We start from the raw sequence: 9,688 nt of genomic DNA on the forward strand, positions 1-9,688 counted from the left end.
ACATCGTTGCCACTTTCACAAGTTGCGAATCGCCCCAAAGAGCTGGTATTTCATAGGTGCCTTTCAGCGGGCTTTTCCTGCTGCTCTTCCTGTATTGTTTTCCTACCCTTTTTTTTTTTTAAGAGTAGAATCAGAGATGGAAAAACATCTCATTGTGATACTGAATTCTATCAGATACATACATTTTAAGAAATGGTAAGTTTTATAATGGCGTGAAGAGAAAAGTCCATTTCAGATCCCTGAGATGCTCTAAGAATTCTCCCTTGAAGCTGTGTACAGGCCCCTGGGCTGTGGAAGGAAGGCCCAATTCAGTCTGAGGAAGAGCATCGTATTGGTTGGAGGGATGTGGGTGTGGGAGGGCACTTGGGTTCTCTCTTTAATCTTGGAGTGAGACACTTTTTCTTTCTTATTTTTTTTAAAGGAAATACACAGGTACTGATTTATTCAGACGGCATCAGTCTCTCTCGTTCGCCCAAGGTCTGTTCTTTGGGGCCTGGTGCAGCTGCCTTCCATGCATGATTAACCTCTGTTCAGCCATACACAGAAATCTTTTGTCCTAACATACACAAAGCAAATTATTTTGGAAAGCGAGAGAGCACAATTAAATATAAAACTCAGCTGTATTCGACTTAAAATGGCTCTTTTTATGACTCTTTTATATTTTGAACCTGACTTTGATGTAGAGATGCCAGTTATAGTTTTTATTAGAGCTGTCTTGAACTCTGGCTATTATTTTTAACTGATGATTTCTTTTTTTTTCTCTGTAAATTGGTCCTTGCAGTAAATTCTTAAGAATCCTGTGGTCATTGGTGTTCTGGGGTAGTAGACTAGTAGCATTTGGGGGCAGGTAGTGGCATGTTTCTTTTATAATAAATTGCCAGATGGATATAAAATTTAGCAATTAAGTTGGCTGATGCTAAATTGAGGATTTTGAGCAATCGTCTGGATGGCTAGAAATTGGCATTTTCGTATCTAAGCCCACTCTAGAGGCCTCCACATTAGTGCGACGTCTCAGCTCTGGTGGAAATGTGCTTCCCCAGGCAGTGAAGGTCATCCTTAGGATACTGGTAAAGATTGCTGATACGGTACACGGGAGCCACTAGCGTGCGACTCACTTGGGCAGTTAAACACGTCTCTTTCCATGGTGAGGAAGAAGAGAATCATGTCGTGAGAGAAAGCAAGAGCAAGATGTTGAGGACCTAGCTCTAGAAGTGGAAACCGAGTTTTGGGTTGGTTGCGGATTTAACTTCTTTCAAAGACCTAAGATTTCGCTCACCTGTCATGAATCAAAACTGCACCAAGCTCCATGCCTTGCCCATTATGCGCAGGCGGTAAACATTGGTCAAAATGATTGGAATATAGCTGTTGGTGATGAGAAAGGCCAAGTAAGAAGATGCAACAGCTTGAATGTTTTTTACCCTTGGCAAGGAGAGCATCTTCTGACGCTCATAGCAGACAACTGTTGAAAGCTGGAACCCAAATCTCAGGGATCTTTTACTTCATTTTGAAGCCAATAGTAGTGATGGTGGGTGTTCTCTCTCTCTCTCTCTCTCTCTCTCTCTCTCTCTCTCTCTCTCTCTCTCACTCACACACACACACACACATACACACACACAGGAAAAGGACATGCCTATCTGGTGAATGTTTGAAGCCAGGGTTCAAAGTCTTCTAAGTCCACATTAATTAGTCCGTGTTTCTGTGTTAGCCTGTGCATTGTGATTGCCTGTCTGGGTGTGTGTGTGTTTAAGTCAGTTGGGTCTTCTAGGACAAAAATTGTTTTGATTGTTTTAAGTGTTGGCAATGCTGATTGTCTCACCCTCTCTAAATCCCCTGAGGAATTTTAAGGATTTGAACTGACAGCCGGTCCTTTTAGGGCTACGCATATCAAAGGCTTTAAAGAGAATATAGTTGCTTCTCCTTGAGATAAATAACTTCTCCCTCCTACCGACATGACATGAGATTCTATTAAACACTGGTCGTTTGGAAGCACCTGTGTTCATATAAAATGTTAGTTGCTTGTACCTGGAGGCGTTTCTCTCCTGTTGCTGAATAATTTGGGCCTCTTGTGGCAATTAATGATTACATTTTCCACCTTCTAGACTCCTCTCCTCTGTTTCTCTCTTTCCTCTACCACTTCACACTTTTAACCATTTATCTCACTGATATATGATTTCTTAGGAAGAAGATAGGCAAGCAATCTTTCCTATAGTCCACATAATTCTGAAGCCAGTGAGAGAGGATCTGAGTGTTGGTGAGGAAAAGGGATGCCTCTCCATCCTTGTACGGCCCTGAGTTCTTCCCTGGATTTCACCGATGGTGTGTAGGCAGAATTCTCAAGCGCTTAGTTGAAAGAAATCTGGGAACCGCAGTGAGTGGTGTCTTACTTCAGTTTTAGGTATATAAGCCCATACGTGAACCTGTTGTACCGTTACTCCTAGAAAAGATCAGTAGGAATGAGATGAAATGGTACCACTATAATCGTCGTCATTATGTTTTTATTTTTAGTTCATGGCTTTCCAAGGTGTAATGAATAATTTAATTCCAAAGGAACAATTCTTTCCCACTCCAAAGGGCATCATCTGTTTCTCTGAACCAAGTAGCCAAGGCAAGAACTACTGAGAACACCAGCTTACCCGGTACATCCATTTAATTTCAGCACATTAAGCATATGTGTTCTATACAACAGAACGCACCTCCTAGTTTTCCCGACTCATAGAAAGGAAATGGTGAACGTGTGCGTGGCAAACGGAATGTCAGTGCACCTGCTCACGTCTTGGATATAAAAAGTGTGTTCAGTATCTTTGCAAATGAATCCATTTAATCAAATATTAAGTTTTATTCAAATCCCAAAAGAAACAGCCAGCCAATTGTTTTTCTTCGTGATGTTCCTTGTCACTCATCCTCTTTGCATCTCAAGAAAAATAGCCTTGTTTAAGCCTCAAGCATTTGCATGCACCCAGTTAAAGCACAAGGGGAGGATTATCAACCGTTAAGAAGTGCAGGTGAAGAAACTGAGCCTGCTCTCTGTGTGTGGCAGCCAGCTTCCCTCACTGGACTTCTAGGGAGAATGCTAACAATACCTGAAGAAGTTTAGAAAGGAACATAGTAATTTGAAGCTAAAACCCACCGGAAAACCTGGGTTAAAAATGAATTTCTAAAATGCAAAATAATCCATAGAAGTTGATCATTCACATTTTTAAGAAGCCTTGTGGGGCCATAGTAGTTCTATTAGCTATAGGGAAACATGTATATTAAAGACTGAAAGACTCTGGGTTCCTACCATCATGAAGTAAATCAAAAAATATTTATCCCCCGGGTTATGTTGAACTTCTTAGCGGAGCAACAATTACTTGCTCTATCATTTTCATGCAATGAGATAATTTAGATCCCTTCTCCCCATTTAAGGTTTCCCAGGGGGGCCAGCCTCTTAGAAAGATACCGAATCAGAGCAGAAGGAGAAAAGCTACAACTCTGAGTTTCCAAGTGGTTTTAGAAAGTATAAGTAAGCGGTCCCAATGCGCTTGGTTGGAAACGCAGCTCGTAAAATCTCTCGCCACAATTCAGAGCTCAATTGGAAAAAGAGAAATTTCTTCCCCCTGCCTTCACAACCTATTATCCTCCCATTTGCCTTTTTGCTGCCTCTGCCGCTCCTCCCGGGGGCCGCGTGTAGGTGAGGGTGTAGTGTGCTTGGTAAACAGGCAGCACGCAGATTCTCGGGTTGTTTGAACACCGCTTTAGGCCCCGCCGTAGCACTCTGCTTCTCTGATCTTTTATACTCCCGAGCAGATGTCTTTCATTAATTTATGGATTTATCATCTCTTCTTTTTTCCCTTTTTCTTTTTCTTTTTTCTTTTTTTTTTTTTACACCTGGCAGCTGTCTCAAGTTTCAGCAGTTATTGTCTACTTTGCATTGCACATAGAATTGAATGTCATCTGTCTTCACAGAGCTATGGCTAAGAGAATTGAGGCAAAGCCACATGAGCTGCCTGGACAGATCTTGTTTGCGTTCCATCCCCCCCTCCCCCCGCCCCCCCTTTACCTCCTTAATATTTATTTGTGCTCATTTTCTTTCCTGGCCTTGAATGGGGCTTAGCTCGTGTTCAGTACAGCTGTATGTTTACTGAATCTATTCCATCATGAGTCATTGTGCGTGTGTAAGTATCCTGGAAACAGCTAGTGCTTTCTTGGAAGAACAGTTGCTTTTCAGCACAAGCACTTAAAAGGGAAATTAACCAATTGGTCAGTTCAGATTTATTTTGAGGAGGCAAAAAAAGGATTATCTAACTGTTGGCTTTTAAATGTTTCATTAGCTATTTTTAATAGTTTATTAGGAACATATATTTTATGGGAATTTTATCTCAATTACACGATGAGCGAGAGAGAAAGATTTAGTCTGTGTTCCATTTCAACTGATCGATTCCAAGTATTACCAACAGGAAACGTTTCAAAGCAAAAACAGACTTGAGAAATCAAATCAGAATGATTTTTTTTTGTGAAATAAAAGCCTCTGCATCCCCAACAAAATAAGATGGATAGTTTGCCTTGTCTTTTAAGTAAAAAAGAACGAAACCATTGTAGCAAAATTTAAATGTATGGGAAGCTTCAGGAAGTTTCTCAGTGGCTCTTTAATTGTCTGAGAACCACAGCAACAGAATTTGTTTTGTATGAGACCAAATTGTAAAAGATTTAGGATTTTTCCTACTAATAGTTCAACGTTCCAGGTTGTTTTCATGTGGCCATCTGAAAAAAAAAAGAAAAAAGATTAGAACCCAGATCTAAGAATGTTTGTCGAAGTTTGGACATACCTAAAACTCTTATCACGAGGCAATAGGAGACAGCTTGCAACTATTATTTCACTTATCCATTTGGACAGATGGTCCTGAAGGGTGCTGTGTTCCTTTCGTCTTCTCTATCTGTCTAATGGAGGTTACTGGAGGGCCTTTCAGCTCTTTCCTTGGCACAAAAAGTATGTCAGTCATAAATTATCGTCTTTGTAATCATTAAGGATCTCAAACAAAAACTCAAGTTCAGTTAAGCTGCTTTGGCTTGCAGATATAAAATCAAAATTTCTTGCTTCAGCGTTTATTTTCGCTGGAGGAAAAAAAACAAACAAACAGTATTTAACTCTTCTATTTACAAACCAAGGTGATCATTCACAAATTTGCATGATATTAAATGGCATGCTAATCACCTTCTCAGCAGAATATTTGGTTAAACACCCTGTTAGAAGTCGTCAAGAGCTTATCAATATTAATTCGATGGTGCTTCTATAGTAACTTCCTGGTTTCCCTGGTTCATAAAGATCGCTCACGCTGTACTTGATGGAGTCACTCGGAAACCTTTCCCTTTCCTAAATATCTGCGTTCATCAGACCTTTTTTTCATACAGTGTGAAATTTTTGTCGGGTAGTGAAGTACACATGCACACGTGCGCACACACACACACACACACACACACATTTTTCTCTTTTTTTTTTACCTTATTTTTTCCTAATTTTTCCCAGACTCTCTTTTAAGAGAAAATCCTTAGAGAAGCTTCTAGGAAGGACCCTTAATTGACCTTGTGGGGGACCACATTGATTTTCTCCACGTGCATCTTCATTTCTGATAAATTATAAAGCCATTAATTTGCTGAGGAAATGGCAGGGCCAGGCTGCGGCACAGATGTGACCAGAGCCATCCCAGCTCCGAGTCTGCTGAGGAGTGCCAAGAATCTGGGGGAGAATCAGGAAGCCTGGATTGTTATGGTTAGCCTTACATTCTCTCGGGAACTGTTTTAGTTGCTGCTGTTTACAGATCTAAAAGGTAATGATGTTTCCAGATAAATAGGCCTTCTTATTTTGGGTAAGTGGCCATTTATTGATCTGCTAACCCACAGTTATCGATTTGTTCGCCCCAACCACTGTGCTGCTCTCCAAGCAGTTAACTATAAATCCAGGAAAGGCAAATTGTATTTGGTTTTGAATCTTTGCTTTGACAAAAGCGGCACCCCCTCCCCCAAAACAACCCCTCCCCAAATTTAGCTATTATTTAAAAGGACACAATGAAAAGGATATACTAATAAGATAGGAAGAAAGTGAGTCAAGATGCTCCATTACATTAGCACTAAAAGGTAAAATGCGAAGCTTGCCCGACAGTTTTCAAAATAATGCATTTGGTGTTTTCACGTACATTAGTATAATAATTTGATGTAAACTGCAGAGCGTGGAGAGAAAAATCAACAACTGTAATTGTGAAGAAGAAAAAACTGTCACGATAAGAGTTGGGTGGCACATATTGGGTGCATTTGTCTCCTTAGCAACAAGTGAATGTATAGATATTGGAAGGACCTCAGACAGGGGCCCTGTTTTGCCATCCTCACCACAAAGTAGTCAAGATTCTGCAACTACATTGTGCATCCTCACCGTGGCACTTGACAGTTTCTGACAGGCAGTGGGCATTTCAAGCAAGCGGCAGCAAGTCAGGGATGCCTTCCTTAGTCCGTGCCGTTTACCTTCCAGAATTCCCACGGCTGCTTGGTGGGCCTCCAGACTCCCGGTGGTGGGGAGGCGGTTGGTCCTGTGTTTAAAGCTATGTTGTCCTTAACCAATTGCATCCTACATGCAGGAAGGATTGTCACCCAATCACTTGAAAAAAGCAAAGCTCATGTTCTTTTATACTCGTTATCCCAGCTCCAATATGCTGAAGACCTACTTCTCCGATGTAAAGGTAGGGATGTTTTGTATTACAAATTTTTTTTTCAATTTCTGTGCATGTCATCGTGATTTGAGCTCTTGGGAGTGTCGGTGGAGATGAGTGGGGAATCAGTTCACTGATACACCTGCGTTGTATCGATTTCATGCGCTTGTCCTTCTGTGGAAAGCTGGGCCAAGCACAGCCGCTCCCTGCGTATTAAGACCACAGGGCTAGTATTAATAAGTCACACGGTTTCCATGGTAGTCGGGGAAACTTAGCCTCTGCCTTTATGTCTTAGTAACTTCTTGGAAGAAGTTTCAGCTGGTACTGAATGGGTGTGCTTCAGAGGGTGTTTTTCTTCTTCCCCCTCCTCCCAGCAACAGTACACTGTTTCTGTTTTTATTTCTGTTACTTTCCCCGTATTTGTCCTCATCAAAGCAAACTCTAGCACCTCTTTATCCCCCCTGCCGAAAGGGAGTGTACATTGAAATTCTCTATGCAGTAGCTGCTTAAAAACAAAAGTGATGATTGTCTCTTATTTACAACTTAATTTGTTGTTGATGTAGAGTACACTGAGCATAAGGAGAATGAATAAAGTGACAGATTCAGGACACATTATTCAAATGAGGATATGAAAGCTGTCGGCCCTACAGCTGCAGCCTCCCTCATTCTACAGAATGTGGGGACCTCCTGGTTCTGTGTGCGTGTCTCTGTGTGCGCCTGGGTGTGGGTTTTAAGTAATTGTCTGCCTCAACTTGATGTTGTGTTAATCATCTGTAACTTTTTAAAACATAGATTGGATTTTGATGATGATAATGACACGCCTGGTATCATTATCCAAGGATCTTGCTAAACATTACATTAGCTGAGATTAGTTTACTAGGGTTGGGTGCTTTCTCGCCCACCCTCCCCTCCCCACCCCCACGTGTACAAGTTCCTATTTCTGTCACTGAGCAGCCCCAACAAGCTCATTTCTCCACACGCCCCTGTACGCGTCGTGTTTTGAGCCCAATGCCCACGTTGCCTCATTGGCCTCCTTCTGCAGGCCCACTCATTTCAGTTTCCTTCACTGGTGTTTTATTTGGCCCTATAAGGAAAGTTCTGTTTTCCCTTTGAATTGTGTATCCACTTCGGCCTTTTATCTTTCTCCTTCCCTGGCTGAGCTACTTAAGTGGAAGGCATGTTTTCTCCTCACTCAGTGCCAACAAACCGGACAGGATGGGGAAGGCAGAGCAAGGCAGTAACTCACGTGGCTGGTTGGGAATCATTCGGCGCAGAAAAGGCGGAGGGACACAGGAGGCCAGGAAAAGGGTTTGGACTCTGTAGAGGACCATCTAAAAGAGACAAATTAAAGGGAATTTGTCAGCTGGTTGAGGACCAGCCAGCTTCCAGAGCCTAGTGGAAGCTGGCAAAGTTCTTTCAGAGAATCCTCCCAATACTCCAGTTCTAGGAGGGAGGGGACCAAAGTGGTATTGTGCACACGTGCGTGTCTGTGTATGTGTGTGTCTGTGGGACCTCCTTCACTGCACTTAGCACGGGCATTCGCAGTGTTGTGATATCATAATGGCAATGCCTTATGTTATTTATGTAGACCTTTCATCCAGAAGGAGGCCAAAGAGCTGTTCGAACTGCATAGGTAGGGATCACTCACCTGCCACTGAAACGCAGCCACCGGGAGGGTGGGAAGCAGCAGCCATCCTGAGCCACCGTCACTACCCAACAGTAGATGTGAATACTAGAAGCAGTCCTGTCTGCGTGCGTGTGTGCATGCGGTGGGGGGAGGAGCACGGGTGGGGAAGACGGTTGGTATGTAGCTTTATAAATACTCTGCAGTGGAAACCCACAGGAAATTGTCCCCATTGCTTTATCATACACCCCGTAATTCAGCTTTTCAAATGATCACTTACTCTATGTAAGTAACAATTGAATATTGGGTCAATATTTTATTTTACAAAGTACTAATATTCAGATTACGGATTCCTATCCATACCCTGCCCATACTGGGAGAGAAGGCTGTTAAAGTGTGCATGAGTTGGGTTAACTCCCAATTATCTACACTAATGGAGGGGGAACAGGGCAAAGCAGAGAAAATCACCAAAGAACATTTCTATGTTTTTTGGAATGAGTCATAGATTTTTAACTTTACTTATTATGGGTTTTTTTTTTTTGGCTAGCGATAAATGAATTTGTATTCCCTGAGTTGACACTAATGATAACAGAAAATCATATAGAAAAGGAAAGATAGTCCAGGCAGAGAGTTCCAGAAACTTTCTAGAAAACAATGGCAGAGCATTCTTGTGTTTCTTTAATATTAAGGAAAATGCAGAATTCGAATGTGGACAGTGTAATATTCATACACATGTATATGGACATTATACCATATATAGTATGTATATGTACCTCTATACGTATACACACACATCTACATCTAGATACAGGTGTAGATGTATAGAATTGAGAGAGCTCTAGAAATCGGGGCAGGGACCTTAGGGTTTTATCCAAAATAACACCCTGCATCATATCTCTTGCAGAAGACACATTCCTGTGTCTAAAGGCCAAGTAATACTTGTCACAAAGACACACAGCCTATACTTCAGTGTGGCCGCCTTCATCTAAGAGAACATTTCTAATTCTAGCAAAATGTACCTTTTCAAATCTTAAAGTCATTTCGTCTCACACAGTAACCAGAAGTTAGTTTCGTGAGTGAAATCCGGGAGAAATAACATTTTGTTTCAGGAATAAGGTGTAGCCTGGGAATCCTCAAAGACACAGTTGGGAGGTGGCGCTGGGCTGAGTTGATCCTCACACCAGCTCCAGAAGCTGAGCCCAGCCAAGGGGATGCACCCTCCTCTGTATTTTGCCTTAGGAATGGATACAGTGAGTAACTCTCCACCAGTGACTTCCATCTGGGTGAGAGGGAAATGCTTTTAAGTTAGCCTTGGAAAGGAAGAGGAAGGGGGCAATCCTGTGCATCAGTTCAGACTTGGGCTTGGTGAGGGAAGTTGTTCTACAGG

The 9,688-nt window shown here is 42.0% G+C and overlaps 1 protein-coding gene across 7 annotated transcripts in view; it reads left to right on the plus strand.

The window, feature by feature from the left end:
* PROX1 (prospero homeobox 1) overlaps window positions 1-9,688 on the plus strand; it is a 52,042-nt gene that overhangs the window by 15,044 nt on the left and 27,310 nt on the right. For all 7 annotated transcript variants that reach the window (XM_045188575.3, XM_071220123.1, XM_045188569.3 and 4 more), the window contains one exon: window positions 6,600-6,707. In XM_045188575.3, coding sequence (XP_045044510.1) covers window positions 6,600-6,707 — 108 coding nt within the window. The remainder of the gene's footprint in view (window positions 1-6,599; window positions 6,708-9,688) is intronic.

This window comes from Desmodus rotundus, chromosome 12 (assembly GCF_022682495.2).
Source record: "Desmodus rotundus isolate HL8 chromosome 12, HLdesRot8A.1, whole genome shotgun sequence".
Lineage (NCBI taxonomy): Eukaryota > Metazoa > Chordata > Mammalia > Chiroptera > Phyllostomidae > Desmodus > Desmodus rotundus.